The sequence below is a fragment of the Poromitra crassiceps genome, assembly GCF_964638095.1.
Source record: "Poromitra crassiceps genome assembly, chromosome: 18".
NCBI classification, from domain to species: Eukaryota; Metazoa; Chordata; class Actinopteri; order Beryciformes; family Melamphaidae; genus Poromitra; species Poromitra crassiceps.
In genome coordinates, this window is record NC_139636.1 from 29,119,043 (window position 1) to 29,140,420 (window position 21,378).

Here is a 21,378-nt window from a genome sequence, read left to right on the forward strand (position 1 = left end):
GAGAGAGAGAGAGAGAGAAAGAGAGAGGGGGGAGGGAAGAGAGGTGTTGCTGTCCATGCTGAATCTGTATGTTTGGGAAGGATAGAGACAGAGATGCCTACAGTAGAGAGAGAGAGAGAGAGAGAGAGAGAGAGAGATGGGTTGCTGTCCATGGTGCTGAATGTGTGTGTTTTGGAGAGAGAGGGAGGGGGAGCAGAGTGAGAATGTGTGTGAGAGGGAGGGAGGGAGGGGCAGGCGAGAGATGGAGATAGAGACAGAGATGGGCCTACAGTAGAGATAGATAGATAGATAGATATAGAGAGAGGGAGGGAGGAGGAGAGAGAGAGAGAGAGAGAGAGAGAGAGAGAGAGAGAGAGAGAGATATGTGTTGGAGTGTGGTGGGGGCGGGCTCGGAAGGATGCCTGGCGCGCGCTAAGCCGGTGATGGGTCTCCGTTACCTGAGGGAGGAGGGGTCTGTTGGAAAAAAAGAGAAAAGAAAAAAGAACCAGTGGGCTAATGAAAAAAACGAGCAGGGCGGGAGCATCGTGCACTCGCGCTCCTCCCAAGCCTTTTGTGTGTGAAACTCATATCTCACATATCAATAATTCACGCGTGCGAGAGACACACAGACAGAGAGAGAGAGCGAGATAGAGAGAGAGAGAGAGAGAGAGAGAGAGAGAGAGAGAGAGAGAGAGAGAGAGAGAGAGAGCGAGCGAGCGAGAGAGAGAGCGAGCGAGAGCGCAAACGGAAGGAGCTCCCCCGCGCGCGCTATGAGTTCTACTGCCTCGCGACTGGACCAGGGCCCCTCCGCACCGCGCGCTCATTCCGTTTCCAAGTGACAGAGGCCGTTGAGAAGTGAGACTTGTGAGATAAGTGGGGGAAACGACTGGAGATAAGAGAGCGTTATCAACGGATTTTCCTAAAAAAGGAGAGAAAACGGTCTGGTTTCCCCTTGAAGAAAGAGACCAAACCGCTGCTATCAAGTCCAAGAAGACGGAGTGGCACCTGTAGTTGTTAAAACCCCCTTCTTTTTAAAGATCTTGTAAGGGTTTTAAGGGGGTAAAAAAAACGGGAAACTCCTCCTACCTTTAGGTACTTTGGTTCTGTTTTAACGGGAGTAACGTGCTTTGAAGTGTGCAGACGAGTCCGCACCGTTCTGTTCTGTTCTGTTCTGTTCTGTTCGGTTCCGTCATGTTGACGTTCTGCCTGCTGAGCGCCGTGTGGCTCGCGGCGGCACCGGCTCGCGCTCAGAACGAGACGGAACCCATCGTGCTGGAGGGGAAGTGCCTCGTGGTGTGCGACTCCAACCCCACCGCGGACCCCACCGGCACGGCGCTCGGCATCTCCGTGCGCTCCGGCAGCGCCAAGGTGGCGTTCAGCGCCGTGCGCAACACCAACCACGAGCCCTCCGAGATGAGCAACCGCACCATGGTCATCTACTTCGACCAGGTAGGAGCCAGGGGAAGTTATATTCTATTCTATTCTATTCTATTCTATTCTATTTTCAATATATTCCATTCTATATTGTTTTCATATTCTAATCTATTTTGTCTGGTTTGCGCTGTTATATTACCGTCGGGTGAAAAAACAATCATATAACTTTGTTCGCCAAGATCTGAGACGTCTACGTCCACATGAACAGTTCTGTCGTTGTATTAGCCTATATAAAAAAAAAAGAGTCTACTTAATATGATTCCAAAGTGAAATAATTATTTAAGTCTTAGTGAGCAGCAGACACAAAGTCTGCACAAAGAGGAAAATGAATAGGCAAGTGTACCTGTTAAAACAGTTTCTTCACAATGTGGCTGTATGAATCTGTCAATTAATGTGATAATTCCCTGCGCGCGTGCGTGTGTGTGTGTGTGTGTGTGTGTGTGTGTGTGTGTGTGTGTGTGTGTGTGTGTGTGTGTGTGTGTGTGTGTGTGTGTGTGCGTGTGTGTGATGTGTGGCACGTATCTCGTTGCTTTCTAAGGTGTGGGTGGAAGCCCCGCTGATTTTTCTTCTCACTGTTAGATGGGACTGTAAAATATCAAATAGGCTGTGGTCAACTCAAACTGAAATAATAGCATATATATATATATATATATATATATATATATATATATATATATATATATATATATATATATATATATATATATATATGCTATACTGTGTATATATATATATATCCTACCTAAAGGGTGTAGCCTGGTCTTATTGTGCCGTTGAATCTAATACAGTCGACCACTAAGCATTATTTGTGGGGACACTTAAAGTGGAGTAGAGTAGTTATGTTGAAATGTCTGATGTGAGTTCAAGATGTGGCTCCAAATAGAGTTCTGTTCTGGTGTCCATCCAGATCAAATTTGGACCCACTGCAGTGCCAAATCAACGGCCATGGACGTAGCCTAATATTTAAAACATGGCTTATATAATAGAACTGGTCTAAAGGTATAGCCTATAGGTCATCTAATAATCGAGAAGAAAAAAATCTAAACCCCTGAATCTAGGCTAAATTAAACATTGAATCTACAGCGTGGCAGTATGTCCTGCATGGCAACGGTCTCGCGGATAACGGAGAGCTGCTCCCGTTCCAGATGCTGAGAATGGAACAGAAATGAATCGAAATGTTTCTTGGGAACAATTCCTTTTTTTAAATATAGATGATACATTTCCAAAGTGCGGGGGATGTACTACAGCCTGCTCGAGCAAGGCTTTTGAATATTTCCACTTTTTGAGCTGACAATACGGGATATGGGAACTGACAGCTCGCCAAATAATTTAGTAACGGCGGGTCACGAGGGTGATGTCCTAGCCGCGTCCCGCTAAAGGTTAATTCCCCCTGAAATTGCCGTTCAATTACACGCCGTGGTTCTCCTCCAGCCATAAAACCAGACATTTGGCTGCAGAAATGCATAATTGGAAAATGCATTGGAAAGATTGATGAAGTTCCTTCTCGTTCCCTGTCAAGTTTGGAAGTTCTGATCGGTAGAAAGTCCTGAGTGAAAGTCGAGGGTTATTTCTCTCGTCTACATGGGTGGTTCTCAAAGAGGCGTCTGCGGGCCGCAGGGCGACGCCGGGGTTCTCCATGCAGCAGCAACACAACGGGCATTTTAATTCCACTATTACTAGAAATGCCCCCAAAAAGTACACAACACCTCTGAGAATGAGGGTAAATTGTTCGCGAATGTAAAAGAGACAAGCCTGTAAAAGACATCACGCATTTATGATATATGAAGGGGATTTCTTTAATGTCTCTCCTTTTCTTTCTTTCTTTCTTTCTTTCTTTCTTTCTTTCTTTCTTTCTTTCTTTCTTTCTTTCTTTCTTTCTTTCTTTCTTGCTGTGACCTCTCTGCTGTCCCTCTCTCTCCTACAGATCCTAGTCAACGTCGGGAAGAATTTTGACGAGGAGAGGAGTAATTTCATCTCGCCACGCAAAGGGATTTACAGTTTTAACTTCCACGTGGTGAAAGTCTACAACCGCCAAACCATACAGGTCAGCGTGTGTGTGTGTGTGTGTGTGTGTGTGTGTGTGTGTGTGTGTGTGTAGGGGGGGGGGGGTGTATGGGCTCACACATGCACCAGACCACAGGGCTCCCCAACGCTGCGTCCCCTTGGTAAAAGTAGGATCTCCTCATCAGTACTGGAAGTGGTTTTGGAGATGTTGGAGACGTGTTTCCCGGGAGACGACGAGCGAGGGAGGGAGGCCTCAGTAGATGAAAGCCCACCGCCCGCCGGCCCAATCATAATTAATCAATACGCATCCAGAGCCCAACTGAGCGCGTGCAGCCGGAGGCAGGAGGCGGGGCTTTGCTTAGCACGAGGAGAGAGTAGTGGCTCCAACAGCTTTCTGTTCAGCACCACGGACAGCAACCGCTGTCTTCTCTGTCTCTGCCTCTCTCTGTGTCTCTCTCTCACTCTGCCTCTCTCTCTCTCTCTCTCTCTCTCTCTCTCTCTACCTCTCACTGTCTCTCTCTCTCTCTCTCTCTCTCTCTCTCTCTACCTCTCTCTGTCTCTCTCTCGCTCTCTCTGTCACACCAGACACATTTCTGGCTTCACCACATGAACAGAGGAGCAGATAAAGTGAGATTTTTTAGATGCCTTCGAAAGATTGATACATGAAGTCCGTTTTGTACAGAGGAATTGTTATTGGCTGCCGAGCAAACACAGAATGTCATTTGAACCCCGGAAAGAAACTAGAACAATTTCCTTCTTATCTCTCTTCTGTCTTCTGTCTGTCTGCTGGTAAATATTGTCCCACTAACCTCATTCCTCTTAACAACTTCCCAAACTCAAACTAACTTCACTTTTGATACACCGGAAAAAATGCCACCCTCACACGTCAAGTCTGTAGCCATATGTCACACATGACATCTGAGTGTGTGTTATTTTATGTGTTAGGCAAACTAATATAATACGTTTTTTCTTTTTGGACCATTGTACAAAGCGCTTATAGTAAGAGCATCTTTTCAGTATTTGGCACTAAATAAATGTTGAATTGAATTGGTGAAACGCAGCTACAGTAACTAATATCTGACTTGCAAGTCATATTTAGCTGATAGAGACATCGAAGGAATGGTTTCTCTGTCTCTCTCTTTCTGTGTCTCTCTCGCGCACACACACACACACACACACACACACACACACACACGCACGCGCGTGTGCGCACACACACACACTTGTGCACACACGCGCGCGCACACGCACACACAGCCTGCCGACAGCGTTGTACATCCTTTCATCCTACAAACAGCCGTTGTCACTGCGCCTCAGATGCAGTCTCTTATGCACCGAGTGATCGAAAACACTTGATTAGACGTCACCTCGTTTTAAACAACATTTAACATGCAACACAACGAGGCGTTCAGAGCCGCGCGGCGTTAATAACAGTGTATCTTTGGCTAATGAAACTGTTGTGTAATTGTGCTGTGGAGCTCCCTGGAGCTTTGGCATTATGTTATGCTACTTACACTTTATTAGTGGAGGCTTGAATTAATGAGCATGATGGCAGCAGTGGTAAAAACAACAACAACAACAACAACAACAACGACGACGAGGGCGGGCGTTACGAGAGGGGAACGCCATGTCAAACACGACACGTGAGGGGGAGGGGGGGCATGGTGGTGCAGTGGTAAGCACTGTCGCCTCACAGCTAGAAGGTCCTGGGTTCGATTCCCACCTGGGACGCTGTGAGCGCTGAAGGAGTGAGTGCCCGTCCGCATGTCCTCGAGTGCCCGCCGCCCGGGTGGGGTCATCAAAAGGGCCTTTCTGTGTGGAGTTTGCATGTTCTCCCCGTGCCTCCCGGGGGTTTCCTTCATATAGGAACCCCACACCAAAACATGCAATATCCTGGTTGCTGATGTGGTGCCTCCTCTGGTCGTTAAGGGCGCCTGTTCGGAGGAAAGGGAACTCGTTGGAATAGCGTGATCCTCCCACGTGCTATGTCCTACCGGTGAAGCTTCCAATGTCAGGTGAAAAGAAGCGGCTGGCTAACTGCCCATGTCTCGGAGGAAGCATGGAGCCAGTTTCGGCTCTCCCCAGATTGGCAGAGGGTGGAGCAGCAACCACGCTAAAAAATAAATAAAACAAATTAGCACTAACGGGGGATAAAAATATGATAAAAAAAAAAAAAAAAAAACGGCACGTGAGCCCTCGCATCGTCGTATCGTTGAACTCAAATGTGGCTCATGGCACTGAGCTAATTACATACAATAGTGTATGACTTTACATACAAAAAGTCATACAATATGGTGATCATTGTACGTCACCTCACTATTATTACATATGCAGTAATGTTGTTTTATTGCCAATAAGAAAATAACCGAGATGGTATTGGCAGTAAAAAAAAGAAGAAGAAAAAATAGAGAGATCGCTAATTTCAATTCATTTTAATAACCGGTTGACTCTGACTGGTTTTGGCAAACAGAATCTATAAAGCCCGGCAAAGCTGCTGTTAGTGTCCCACTTCTTTTCTGCAACCGGCAAGGTTCTCGTCAAAGTGGAGCCCTTGCACGCTGTGATGCTGTGAGCACTGACATGTGAAGAAGATGTCTTGTGAAACAATTCAAAAGAGATGTTGAAAGCGTAGACGTGGATGCTGCTAGAATAAAGCATCGCTGTGACATGTTTCTGACATGAAGAAAGCAGGTGTAAGTTCTCATCTCCTCCAAGCCTCCAGACTGTGTGCTGTTTACCCTCCACTCCTCTCCGTCTTCAGGGCCGTCCAGCACATCTGTTGTGTTGAAAACTCCCACTGTTTCATTACCTTAGAGGAGGCTACTGTGGCTCATAGAGAGGACAGGAGACAGAGGCCACTGTGGCTCATAGAGGGGACAGGAGACAGAGGCCACTGTGGCTCATAGAGGGGACAGGAGACAGAGGCTACTGTGGCTCATAGAGGGGACAGGAGACAGAGGCTACTGTGGCTCATAGAGGGGACAGGAGACAGAGGCTACTGTGGCTCATAGAGGGGACAGGAGACAGAGGCTACTGTGGCTCATAGAGGGGACAGGAGACAGAGGCTACTGTGGCTCATAGAGGGGACAGGAGACAGAGGCTACTGTGGCTCATAGAGGGGACAGGAGACAGAGGCTACTGTGGCTCATAGAGGGGACAGGAGACAGAGGCTACTGTGGCTCATAGAGGGGACAGGAGACAGAGGCTACTGTGGCTCATAGAGGGGACAGGAGACAGAGGCTACTGTGGCTCATAGAGGGGACAGGAGACAGAGGCTACTGTGGCTCATAGAGGGGACAGAGACAGAGGCTACTGTGGCTCATAGAGGGGACAGGAGACAGAGGCTACTGTGGCTCATAGAGGGGACAGGAGACAGAGGCTACTGTGGCTCATAGAGGGGACAGAGACAGAGGCTACTGTGGCTCATAGAGGGGACAGGAGACAGAGGCTACTGTGGCTCATAGAGGGGACAGAGACAGAGGCTACTGTGGCTCATAGAGGGGACAGGAGACAGAGGCTACTGTGGCTCATAGAGGGGACAGGAGACAGAGGCTACTGTGGCTCATAGAGGGGACAGAGACAGAGGCTACTGTGTCTCATAGAGGGGACAGGAGACAGAGGCTACTGTGGCTCATAGAGGGGACAGAGACAGAGGCTACTGTGGCTCATAGAGGGGACAGGAGACAGAGGCTACTGTGGCTCATAGAGGGGACAGAGACAGAGGCTACTGTGGCTCATAGAGGGGACAGGAGACAGAGGCTACTGTGGCTCATAGAGGGGACAGAGACAGAGGCTACTGTGGCTCATAGAGGGGACAGGAGACAGAGGCTACTGTGGCTCATAGAGGGGACAGGAGACAGAGGCTACTGTGGCTCATAGAGGGGACAGCAACAACAACAACACAATGTGCTAACTGCTATTCTTAACCACTCCTCATTGACCTTGATGGAACACGTCATGAGGTCAAGAAGGAATAGTCTCTTAAAACAGACTGTCTCATCTACATCCGGCGAATGCAGCTATACACAGTCTGTACGTTACACCCCCAGAACATGCACAAGGAAGTTGGGAAAAAAATCTTCAGACAGGAAAGAAGTTCGACAGAATCCGACCAATCACGACACGTGGGTCCACGAAAAATGCGGCATATTGGATTCTGATTGGACTAATGAGCGGAAGACCCGCCTTTCTACTTCCCATTCCGGTTGGTGCATGATTCTCCCCTACGAAGTACAGACGGTATGGCGGAAGCATTTGAAAATTGCGGAAGCCAACTCGTCTGTTCTAAGAGACTAAAGAAGGAAAGATGTGCTGAAGAATTCAAAGGCTTAGGAAAAGACAAGCGCAGTGCTAAGATAATCTGAATGCACTTCTACTAGGCTAGGTACGTAAGCTACACTAGAATATGCCAGCCTCAAAACCACACTGCGTGACTGAAACAGCTGTTTTTTCCAGCTGATTATCATGTACAAGTCATGCTGATTTCAACGGTGAAGTCCATTTCCTGCTCGGTTGCTCGGATGCTGAGAAAATGGTGTTTTCCCGTGTTAGCCTGTCAGGCTAATCGTCCGGATCATGCCGAACGGTGTGTCGCTTTGCTTGCAGGACGGCATTATGGGCTTTCCTTTAGTAAAGGCTGGTCCATCCTATGCTAAAGGAGCTAAGTCAGGAAGCATGGAAGCACCTTTCCTTAGTATTTAGATAATTCAAACTGCTGCCACCGATGTTACAGGAGGAAGCTTCCTCAGCAAAACAGAGAATTCAAACGCAGAGACGGGGACAGGACAGGTGGAGAGAGAGCGAGAAGGTGCAGCCATGCTGGAGAGAGAGCGAGAAGGTGCAGCCATGCTGGAGAGAGAGTGAGAAGGTGCAGCGATGCTGGAGAGAGAGCGAGAAGGTGCAGCGATGGTGGAGAGAGAGCGAGAAGGTTCAGCCATGCTGGAGAGAGAGCGTAGAAGGTGCAGCGATGGTGGAGAGAGAGCGTAGAAGGTGCATCCATGCTGGAGAGAGAGCGTAGAAGGTGCAGCCATGCTGGAGAGAGAGCGTAGAAGGTGCAGCGATGGTGGAGAGAGAGCGAGAAGGTGCAGCGATGGTGGAGAGAGAGCGAGAAGGTTCAGCCATGCTGGAGAGAGAGCGTAGAAGGTGCATCCATGCTGGAGAGAGAGCGAGAAGGTGCAGCGATGGTGGACAGAGAGCGAGAAGGTGCAGCCATGCTGGAGAGAGAGCGAGAAGGTGCATCCATGCTGGAGAGAGAGTGAGAAGGTACAGCCATGCTGGAGAGAGAGCGTAGAAGGTGCAGCCATGCTGGAGAGAGAGCGAGAAGGTGCAGCCATGCTGGAGAGAGAGCGTAGAAGGTGCAGCCATGCTGGAGAGAGAGCGTAGAAGGTGCCACCATGCTGGAGAGAGAGCGAGAAGGTGCCACCATGCTGGAGAGAGAGCGTAGAAGGTGCAGCCATGCTGGAGAGAGAGCGAGAAGGTGCAGCCATGCTGGAGAGAGAGCGAGAAGGTGCAGCGATGCTGGAGAGAGAGAGTGAGAAGGTGCAGCGATGCTGGAGAGAGAGCATAGAAGGTGCAGCCATGCTGGAGAGAGAGCGTAGAAGGTGCAGCCATGCTGGAGAGAGAGCGAGAAGGTGCGGCCATGCTGGAGAGAGAGCGTAGAAGGTTCAGCCATGCTGGAGAGAGAGCGAGAAGGTTCAGCCATGCTGGAGAGAGAGCGAGAAGGTGCAGCCATGCTGGAGAGAGAGCGAGAAGGTGCAGCCATGCTGGAGAGAGAGCGTAGAAGGTGCAGCGATGCTGGAGAGAGAGCGTAGAAGGTGCAGCCATGCTGGAGAGAGAGCGTAGAAGGTGCATCCATGCTGGAGAGAGAGCGAGAAGGTGCATCCATGCTGGAGAGAGAGAGCGTAGGAAGACACACAGACAAGATGTGAGTGAATATCGATTAGCGGATGCTGGCTAGATGTCAAAGCGGAAGAATAAACACGTTCTTCCGTCTCTCATCAGTCCCACTCTGTGCAGGGATCTGTCTCAGGGTGAGGGGCTGTGATGTGGGTGTTTCTGTTCCGTTATTCTGAATAGCATCCAAACTCAACCATGACATGTATTCTTAATTGCTCTATCGCCTGAACGCAACTGTATGCTTCCACTTACATATGAACATATTCATATTGAACAATTCATAGCAAGGACTATAGGTTTGCCACGGTGTTGACATTTTCCCACCGGGTAATAAACACGTGACAACACCCGTGTTGCCGGTGACACCGTATAAAAAGGTATAAAAAATTACAATAAATCCTCAACTGTCCTCACAGTTCAGTCAGCCCAGTAGGTGGCGGTAATGCAACATTTAAGGATGCCAAATGCCATAAAAACCCAAAGAAGTAGAACAGTCCAGTCAGTCAGCGGCTGTGTAACGTTAGCTGGCTGCCTCACATGGCTGCATCCGACTTGAGACACCTTTTCAGACACCCCTGGAGACAATCTTTCTCAAAAGAACGAAACTCACGTTGGCGACAAATCTGGAGACTTTTTCTGACCTAGGATTAACATGCCCGGCAAGCAGCACTAAGCAAGCAATGATGATAGCTGCGTAAGTCCCGCTAGCATTGATGCAAAGTTAGCATCGACTTTTAACTGTGGTAAAAAAAAGCACATTTCCAGAGATGGCCCGCAGTGACAACAGAATACACACACATGCTTAGCTATGGATCTATACCTACATGTGTATGAGGGGGGCATCATTTGTGCTCATAACATGTATAACTAACATTTCTTGCTGGTCTAACCAGAGATGATGAACAGAGCAGCCACACTGCAGCCCAGAGGGAGCGCTTGTAATTTACCCCGGCGTGCGCTGAAACTGGCACGAGGGGGCGGAGTTTTTCTCTCTCATTTATTCCTCCATAATGAATGGTGTTAGCGCTGGGCACGTTATGTAATGGGTGTGTGCCCCCACCACCGTCTAACACCGCTATGACCGCTAGTCATTCTTCTACTTGTGTTAACGTCTTGTAAATTAAATAATGTTGAAGTTTAACACTTTGTCAATTTGCTGGGGACGCCCTGGTGGACCCCACGTTGAGAACCACTGGTTCACATTGCCCCTGGTGGACCCCACGTTGAGAACCACTGGTTCACAGCCCAAACGTGCCACTTCTCCCCGTGTGAATTTAACCAAAAAATAAATAAATTGCCATTCCCTTCAGAGAACATCTTGTACCTGCAGCTTGGAACATTGAGCTCACAGATCAGATAAACAAACAGATGAGGAGGTGCTGCTGTGACAGTCGATACTCAACAACGCGAGGCGCTCTTTGGAGAGACTGGTGGGGTTTTAAACCGCCACTGAGAGCTGTCTCATCCACAGATGTTTGACCAGAGAGTCTTCCTCACTGTTACTTTCCTGTAGTGATCATTTGAGTTCATGTAAGGCTGCCTTCAGTCTGAATCCTGTTTGAAAAATTCCCCCTCCCACCAGCATTCACAATTCAAGATTCAAATATTTTTCATTAATGCAAGAAAAAAGAAAAGAAAAACAATGCCTTGGCCCCAGAAACATGCATAAAACAATTACCATCCATACTTATAGAAATGTTATGGTGATGTTTATTGTGCCCTTTCAATGGGAGAAATAAACTCAAGTGCCGTATCTTATGCCAAGTGCAAGGGCAAATCTTTGCTAGTTTCTAGCACTCGAAATCTCTCAATTCTTTTCTTTTAATCACCACTGGGTCAGTACATCAGAGGATGTGCTTCAGTGACTGGGTCAGTACATCAGAGGACGTGCTTCAGTGACCCAGTGGTAATTAAAAGCGAAAAAAGTAAGATTTTGAGTGCTAGAAACTAGCAAATATGAGTATCTTACTTTGTTGTGAAATGTAGTTCAGCTGCAGCCCCTCTAGCGGCTGCAGCCCCTCTAGCCATTCTTAAACATCAAGCACAGTCCAGTGAATACAGTGTGATTGAAGAGAAGACAGTCGCTAAATACAAATATGATCACTGCACCAAGGACTCTTGTCTTTGTGTGCACACACGCACACACATACGCACGCATACACACACACACAAACACACGCAGACGCACGCACGCACGCACGCACGCACGCACGCACGCACACATACACACACACAAACAAACACACACACACACACACACACACACACACACACACATTGACAATGGATTTTTTTGCTGCTCAAATACTCACGCTTGTACAGCCCCTTACCTTCTTTAAATCAGAAGGTGGATTTTATTTTGAAAGCCTTGGAGCAGGTTACGTCTTTTCAGACTACTATAAAATCAACTTGAAATTGAAGTGACCCTTGAAAGTAATTGCTGGTTGTGTCTTCATCTTCCTCCCTACCTGAGGAGATGCTACAGAGAAAAGCTCATATTTAGGACTGAGACTAAATGTGCTGTTTGTGAGCTTGATTTCAGATGGAGGCTGTTATCTTCCCCCCACAGTTTTTTCTCCCCATCTTCTCCTCAATTGTACTTGGCCAATTCCCCCTGCTGCTGCTCAACTACCTCTGCCCATCTGGGGAGAGTTGTAGACTAGCAAATGCTCCCTCTGATACATGTGCTACAGGCGTACCCAGAGAGAAGCGTAGTGAGTTGAGTGACATGGTTTACAGGTGTACAGCTCTCTGGCTACAGGCGTACCTAGAGAGTGTGTTTGAGTGACATGGTTTACAGGTGTAAACCTCTCTGGCTACAGGCGTACCTAGAGAGAAGCTGTGTTTGAGTGACATGGGTTTACAGGTGTAAATCTCTCTGGCTACAGGCGTACCTAGAGAGAAGCTGTGTTTGAGTGACATGGTTTACAGGTGTACAGCTCTCTGGCTACAGGCATACCTAGAGAGAAGCTGTGTTTGAGTGACATGGTTTACAGGTGTACAGCTCTCTGGCTACAGGCGTACCTAGAGAGAAGCTATGTGTTTGAGTGACATGGTTTACAGGTGTAAACCTCTCTGGCTACAGGCGTACCTAGAGAGAAGCTTTGAGTGACATGGGTTTACAGGTGTAAACCTCTCTGGCTACAGGCGTACCTAGAGAGAAGCTGTGTTTGAGTGACATGGTTTACAGGTGTAAAGCTCTCTGGCTACAGGCGTACCTAGAGAGAAGCTGTGTTTGAGTGACATGGTTTACAGGTGTAAACCTCTCTGGCTACAGGCGTACCCAGAGAGAAGCTGTGTTTGAGTGACATGGTTTACAGGTGTAAAGCTCTCTGGCTACAGGCGTACCTAGAGAGAAGCTGTGTTTGAGTGACATGGTTTACAGGTGTACAGCTCTCTGGCTACAGGCGTACCCAGAGAGAAGCTGTGTTTGAGTGACATGGTTTACAGGTGTACAGCTCTCTGGCTACAGGCGTACCCAGAGAGAAGCTGTGTTTGAGTGACATGGTTTACAGGTGTACAGCTCTCTGGCTACAGGCGTACCCAGAGAGAAGCGTAGTGAGTTGCCAGTAAGCACCACTGAACCTTGAGGAAGTCATCCCTCCAACAGAACTGATAAGCATGACATAAGCTATGAGGAATGAGTAATAGAATCACACTCGTCCTGTGCTGCTACAGTATCTCGTGCCTTATATCAGTGTTCATCTCATACTTGTGGCCATTCAAGGAAATGAGAGCCAAGTCACACGGACATAAATAAACACTTTATCTCTTTGCGTCGTTCTGTAATGGAGGAAGAGGAGAGAGGGAAGGAAGGAAAGATGGAATAACGGAGTTGCTTTGTCTGCAACTGGCCAGAGAGGCAATGAATTCTGGGAGACGCCAGGCCTCACAGACAGACCAACAGACAGACGGTGCGTCTTTTAGCTGTGCGTTAGTGTTCTTGTGTCAAGGACAATCCTGCTGTGCTGTGCTGTGCTGTGCTGTGCTGTGCTGTGCTGTGCTGTGCTGTGCTGTGCTGTGCTGTGCTCTGCTGAGGCAGCTTTTTGGGACTTCAGGAAATGTATTTGACTAAATTTTCTTGTATTAAAAACCACATTTTTATTGCTCCGATCGATCGACCAGCGATCAGAAATCGACCGATTTTCATCTTAAATATGACATCAGAGAATTCCGATATTCCGAGACCAAGTATTAATTTAAGCAACTACTGTAGCATCCTTGCAGCTGTTTATCAGACAGCCAATCAGGACGATAAGCACCTTGTCATGTGTCATGTGTTGTCATGTGTTCAAATTGTTTCCTTCAGGAGTAACGTTAGACCCGTGGAGCACTATTAACATGAATTTACAATGCAGTTAGCTTGCTAGCATTAGCTATGAAACAGCCGGTTAGTTTGTTTTGCTAGTCTTTACTCGTCTTATCCTGGTTATAACATCAGATACACCAAACAATCTAAACAACGCTTCTGGAAGTTAAACACTAGTTGCATTGACTGAAACAGATTTAAAAGTTATATCTTCGTTGGGTCGGGTTGTCAGATAGAGCAGCAGATTCCAGCACAAAGACTAGTGCACTAATGCACACAAACCCTGCACAAAAATACATTATGCAGGTCTCCAGTATGGAAATAATCTGGCAACACGGAGTCTGAGGCGTGTGCTACCTAGAAGCCTAGAAGCACATGGTTTTATGTTTATGTTTATTAGTTTATTTGTCAGGGACATATACAAAAAACATTAAACCCCATAGGGGAAGGGATGCTTTGTAACAGATTTAGCCATAGGCTACTTTCCATCTGGTGTCCCTGGGCAGGTGGATACAAAGGCCATTCAGAATTTAAAAAACATAATAAAATACATAAAGTGTAAAAAACAGGGAAAGGGCACAGGTTTAGTACAGAATAGATAATAGTACAAAAAAATTAAATACATGCATGCATACATCATTTTTGTTTACATGATGATCACGTAAATATCGAGGTAGATTTTTTTTTTTACCAGGACTGATGGATGAAATGCATGTAAAATGGAAACTGTTAGACCTATAACACTGCTATACGACATATAACAACATATAATCCAGCCTACAGTACAAACTGCTGCAAAAAACAACAACAACAACAACTGGCATTACGATCGGTATCAGGCAGATATGGCTCATAGACTAGAGCCCGGCCGATACTGGATTTTGGAGGCCGATGCCGATACCGATATTAGGGAGTAATATCGATATATCGGCCGATATTCTTACATTATATAATACACATTATATTACACAATTATTTTGCAATGATCCCTCAAATATCAAACACTTGACAAAGATATGACTTGACAGGACTTGAGATATGTAATGTAGGGAGGATATTTTACAGCTTATCAATAAACCTTATTGTCCAAAATGACATCACTGCAATGAAACCGTAAAGTGAACTGGGAATTTAATAATTATAAATAACTAGAAATACAAAAACACAAATAGAACAAATATAAAATATAACGAGTTAAGAAAAAAAATCTAATACACGCAACATGCTGTCTATAACTTAAAAAATACAAAATACAAAAATATCGGCATATCGGCCAACATATCGGCCGATACCGACATATCGGTTATCAGCCGATAATATCGGTGGACCGATATATCGGTCGGGCTCTATCATAGACGATCGGTATCAGGCAGATATGGCTCATAGACGATCGGTATCAGGCAGATATGGCTCATAGACGATCGGTATCAGGCAGATATGGCTCATAGACGATCGGTATCAGGCAGATATGGCTCACAGACGATCGGTATCAGGCAGATATGGCTCATAGACGATCGGTATCAGGCAGATATGGCTCACAGACGATCGGTATCAGGCAGATATGGCTCATAGACGATCGGTATCAGGCAGATATGGCTCATAGACGATCGGGAATCAGTGGCAGAAAAAGGTGATGGGAGCATCACTAATTGAAGGCCATGTTCCATTCTGCCACCCTCTGTGGGCCGTGTTTGTTAGCCAAGCACAGTGGAGGTCTGGTTCTGCAGGCGGTGGATACATCAGCATGGTGGCAATCTGGGAACCCAGAGTCTATTTTGATTTGAAAAATAGACTCTGGGAGAGCCCTACCATTTTCCCCAGCTTCCTGCCGAAATGGACGTGGAAAAAGAAGTGACGGTGGCTTTTCCGTCACTTCCGCTTTTCTTTTCCGCGTCCGTTTCGGCTATTCACTAATAACGTTAACGTATAAACACACTGCATAGAAGACGTCTTACAACAGTGGAAAATGACTGGGAAGTCACGGTGCAAGTTGCTATTTAGACTGTAAACAGTGGAGCAAAGACGCGGAAAAGGAAGTGATGGTGGCAGGAGAGGCGCGCTGTACAGGAAGCCGGGCAAAACGGTAGGGCTGTCCCAGAGTCTATTTTTTCAAATAAAAATAGACTCTGGGTTCCCAGATGAACATGGTGGGTACATCAGCACGCACATCAATGCAGGTGACAGGATTCATGCCTGGCAGCTTCAGGCTTCAGGCTTGGAAAATAGGACTGAATCCTGAACGATCGCTTGAGCGTGCCTTGAGCAAAGGCACGCGCGCGGCTGCTGTGAACGGCTTTGCCTGTTAACAAGGACGCCGGAATGAAACTTGTGGCTTCAGCGTAGGTTGAGCGTTGCTTCGGCGTGTGGTGTGAACGTGCCGTAAACCACATCATGCCATCGCTGTTAGGGGAAAACCTTGTAACTCCATTGCAGGTGGTTTTCATGTTTTAACTTCAGGTGAGGGGTCACATGCTCCTCTTTCTTTGGGTTGAGAACATTCCACGAGCCTTCAGCTGATGAAAGCTTTTAAAAACCAATTAGACCAACTGAAAAATGCATCGACATCCAAATAAAAACAAGGTTGTTTTTCTTAGTTCATGAGAGAGGTTGACATTTTGACCCAACAATAACGAGACTGTATGTATTATTATTTTTTAATTGAGCGATATTCTACTTCAATTTGCACCTTTAAACACACACAGCCCCGTACAGGTTCATGGAACGTAACCATTCATTTCATGGACAGAAATGCAGGAATGCATTCATGAGTTTCATTTTGAAAACGTGTGTCAAAGGTCAAATCTAAAAACCACATCTTCCAACCTGGATGGTATACAGAATACACCTCAGGTCATGCCGTTGTTTATTCTGTTATGTGAGAAATGTTTTAACTTAGTTAAAATAGCAGAGTTGGCCAGTAAAGTGGTGACTAAAGAGCCTGGAGTCAAATTGTCAGACATTGAGGTATTTCATGACGTGTTTGATAAAAAAAAGTCAATATTCTTAAAATAGACAGACACAAAGAGGAAAATAAATCCTAAGTGTACCTGTTAAAACAGTTTTGTCACAATGCTGTGGCTGTATGAAACTGCAAATTAATGTGATAATTTCCTGTCAGTGTGTGTGTGTGTGCACACGCGTGTGCATGCACGTGTGTCTACATGCTGTACAGTATAACAGTGATGAATCTTCTCATCTTTCTTCTCTACATCTCCTATTGTTACACTTTATGTGATATCTCACACACACACACACACACACACACACACACACACACACACACACACACACACACACACACACACACACACACACACACACACACACACACACACACACACACTCCTCCGCAGTCTGCCAGCCAGATGCTAGGTTTAATTTTTAGCCCATAAACCCTTTGCTCAGTCTCCTTCAGTTCACTTTGGCAGAGCGCTGCAGACGATTGTTTGTCTGTGCTCATAATGTGAGTGAGGAAGAGTGAGCGTATGATTTTGAATATTCCTTGTGTTTTCCTAACTGAACAATATTGTCACAAAGACCCAACAAGAGCCAAAAGCCGTTCAGTCACAGTTTGAGAAAGGAGCTTGCTCACATCTCTGCTCAGTTTGAGGCTGTGGAGCGTTTTCACTTTTCAACTTGACGCCTCCACAGTTCACCTGCCATCCTTTATACTGGAGCATCAGCAGCTCTGGGGATCTGCTGCCAAGGTTCACCATCCCCCCCCCCCCCCCCCCCCCTTTCAAAATCAATATTTGCAAAATGACTTCTTGAAAAGTTAAACCCAGGAGACTCGAGAAGAAAATGTAATAAGTGGGTCAATCTCAATTTTTTCCCATTGTTTGCAGTAGATTGGAGAAGTATGATTTTTAAAGTAGGTTTTCATAACGAAAGGTAAAGAAAAAGAACGAAAAAAAGAAGGTGCAAACCTCAGGCTCCCAGAGAGCCAAACCGTCATGCACTCCTGCAGAGCTCTGTACTTTTACAGTTACAACGTGCAATGAGTGTTCTATCCAATTCAAATTAGTAAATAGTTACAGTTATAGTTTTCTCTCAAAAAGTAATTTAATTACTTTCAAATGACTGCATAATAAAAGTAATTAGTAATTAAAAGGGAAAGCACTGTAACTTTTGCGTTACTTTTAAAAATCGGCTTCAATTGTCTTATTAATGCTCACATATTATCATGGTCGATTTTTTCCCAGAAACTGGCCCTAAGTGTCTTCATAGGCTCTTGAGGCATCACCACTCACCAGAACAGCTGATCCGTGACAGATCATCCAGATGAAACAAAGATCACAGAAACTCAACTTCAACCAATTCAACCTCTTAATAAACCAGATCAGAATCAGAATCAGAATCAGAAAAGACTTTAATGATCCCCGGGGGGAAATTGGGACAAGTTAATGATAGATGTCATTAGTTTCTTTAAAGCAATGTCCCTTATCGTGTCACAAAGTCCAGCTCTTTGGTATGGCAGCCGGCTGGCAGCTAGCTGGTATCCAGCTGGGAGCGACAATTCAAGGTAGCTGCCAGTGTAGCTTCTACAAGCACAGAATATATCTGAGACCATTATTTAAGTCCATTATTTGTTGATGTCAGGCGCTGTCCCAGGCACTTCTCCAATACCTCCCATAAGTGCAATCATGAGCAGCTAGAGAGCAGCCATGGTGAGTGGGCCAGCCCTGGCATGCCTTATTACCAATACCTTTCCCTCAGTGGAGTGGAGTGGACCTAAACCATGGTAGGAAAATGCACCTCAGATGCCTTCACTATGGGAAACCAGCACTTGGGTGTGCAGACTTCTTCTGACGTGTGTGTGTGTGTGTGTGTGTGTGTGTGTGTGTGTGTGTGTGTGTGTGTGTGTGTGCGCACTTGACCGCTTGGTAACAGGGTGAAGGATCACCTGACGGTGTGTCCTCACTGCTCAGACTTCTCTTCACGTACAAACGTGTATTTCCTGGTGTGATAAGAGAGTTATGTGCTGCAATCAAAGCGCAGTATCGCTCTTGTTGAACTTCTCAATTGTCTGTTCTTATAATGAAACTGCTCGCTGTCGGCTTCCTTTGACATTTGCAGATAGAACGAATGCGGAGGGGAGGGGGCTGTTCTTTCTTGCATCTGGAGCCAGTGTACAGCAGTAGGGACATCGTCGCTGCGGGTATCTGCACTTCTGTTCACAACGTGCCACAAGATGATGCTGTCTTTCCCTCGGACAACATTGATGAAGACTGGTGAAGACTGTTGTTGAAATGCATAACGCCTAGATTTGTGCCAGACTATAATATTGCAAATAGTTGAGAGAAGTTAGCTGCTATCGGTGGCCGCATGACAACACAAATTATGTACGTTTACAGTATCTGACTGGAACATATAAGGATGTGTTAACACCGGGGGAAAAACACATCTATGTTCAGTTTGGCTCTTGGGTGCCAGAGAACTCAAATCAGATGTGCATAAATCCAACAAATCACCAATTTATGGGAGACATTTTTATGCTGTCTCAGCTTGTGCAAGAGCTCTGTTAACTGAAACAAACTGCTGGCACTCAGTGTCAGTGAGCACAAAGGGGGCAAAACCAGGGAATTTATGTTTAGTCATATTTTAATATTGTATGTATTTATGGTTGGTGGAGTGTCGTTATGGTGGTGTTTAGAAGAAAATACAGTTTGAGTTAACGGAATTTAAAATTCTAATTTAAAATCCTGTTGATTGAGAGCTTTGTCACACAGTGCAGGTTTATGCCTATTCGACGGCTAGCTTGCAAAGAGGCTACAGTGATTACTGCAGCACTGAGGTAGGGTCAATGCTAGGGGTGTCACGATACACTCAGTTCACGATACGATACGTATCACGATACTGGGTTCACGATAACGATACGATACGATACGATTTTAACAATATTTTTTAAAACTTGAATAATGACAATATATATGACTGGAAAAGTAGTATTTTATTTGAAATGCACAAATACAAAACATGCTGTTGTGGGAAATTGTTATTACAATAACAACTAGAAAAAACATGAGATTGGAGATAAGGCTTATCTTGAAATAGAATGAGTTACTGTACACCGTCACTTAGATTTACTTTGAACTAAAAGGTTTCTCAGCAGTATAAATTCTCATTATGCATCTTCAGTTTTTCTTCAAACTCAAACAACAAGACTTTTCTTAGTCTATTTTTTATGCATCTTCAGTTTTTCCTGTCAAGTACGGTAAACAGTTTTGCCAGAAACTCAATTGAATGGTTTCTCTCCTGTATAACTTCTCATGTGTCTCTTCAGAGACTTGTTCAACTGAACTACTTTCCACACATTGAACTTCAACAAACAAAGACGTTTCTTTGTCTATTAAAAAAAAAAAATTGCGATATGAGATTTCATCTCAACGATACATATCGTGACGTTTTACTATCGCGAAATTTCGTGGGACGATATATTGTGACACCCCTAGTCAATGCATTAGGGCAGTGGTTCTCAACTGGTGGTGCGGGTACCACTGGTGGTACGCAGGGGTCCCTCCCTCTCGTACTGTCATATGGTGATCATTTCTGAAGTGGTACTTGCTGTAAAAAAACGTTGAGAACCACTGCATCAGGGGACCTAAGCTACATTGGATGCAGTGCTAGGATGCAGTGCTATTGTAGGATGCAGTGCTATTGTAGGATGCAGTGCTATTGTAGGATGCAGTGCTATCGTAGGATGCAGTGCTATTGTGGGATGCAGTCCACGCATGCTAGGGGTGTCAAAAATAATCGATTATAAGATTAATCGCGATGCGGACGTGCACGATTCTGCATCGATTCGCAAATGTCAAAAATGGATTATAATTTTGGATGTTGCAGTTGTTTATTTTAATTATGGATCGTAATACAATGCAATTCCAAATGCACTTTTATTTTAAAAGTAGCCACACGGTGAGAAAAAAGAAAGTGAGAAAAAAAAATCATGTATTGGGGAAGAAAAGTGATGCATCGATTTAAGATGCATCGAGATGCATCGATAATAGCAATCGAATCGAATCGTAGCCCTCTGAATCGTAATCGAATCGTGAGGCCAGTGAAGATTCACAGCCCTAACGCACGCAGGATAGTGGAACTTCTACACTGGCGATCACCATACAGCACTAATCCAGAACAGATGATGGGCTGGGGGCACGTATACAATAGCAACCCTATTGTATACCAATTAAAATAGTGATTGAGTTATTTTTAATGGCTCTTCTCAGTGACTTCAGCCCCAACATTTGGCAAGGCCAGCAATTAATAGGCTGATATAAATGTAAGTCTTTGAGTTATCATCCAGCCTCCCACTGCTGGAGAGAATGTTGGAATTTGTTGAATTTAGACATCCCATTAAGATTCAGGATATCCACGCGTTGCTTTAGAACATGTAAGCACGGACAAAATGGCTGAATAATCAGAATGGTCACAGCCATGGCAGACTAAGAGCTGCGAGCAGGTAATTGGGTTTGTGGGAGACACCCGCTACCAGGTTCCTGCAATGTGGCCAAGAGGTGGCTCAACACAGAAGCGAAGGAGTTGGAAAATAGAAACGCGTGTTCTAACAGAAAAGTGCAGGCTTGCTTTCTGTCCAACAGAAAAAAAACTCTCTCTCTAGCGATGGCCAGAATCCCTAAATACACTCCCCTGGCCTGCACACATATTCCACATTTCCATAACGAGGTACCCTCTGCTGTGAGAAGAGCTTCTTCACAAAATGCCGTCTAAGCTCATCGTTCAAACGTTCTACAATTTGG

At 45.7% G+C, this 21,378-nt stretch overlaps 1 protein-coding gene across 1 annotated transcript in view; it reads left to right on the forward strand.

Annotated features, from left to right (window-relative positions):
• Positions 1 to 1,170: 1,170 nt before the first annotated feature.
• Positions 1,171 to 21,378, forward strand: part of cbln1 (cerebellin 1 precursor) — a gene marked incomplete at both ends in the record, with an annotated part of 27,120 nt that continues 6,912 nt past the window's right edge. Inside the window, 2 exons of the mRNA XM_083655138.1 lie at positions 1,171 to 1,428; positions 3,338 to 3,457. Coding sequence (XP_083511264.1) covers positions 1,171 to 1,428; positions 3,338 to 3,457 — 378 coding nt within the window. The remainder of the gene's footprint in view (positions 1,429 to 3,337; positions 3,458 to 21,378) is intronic.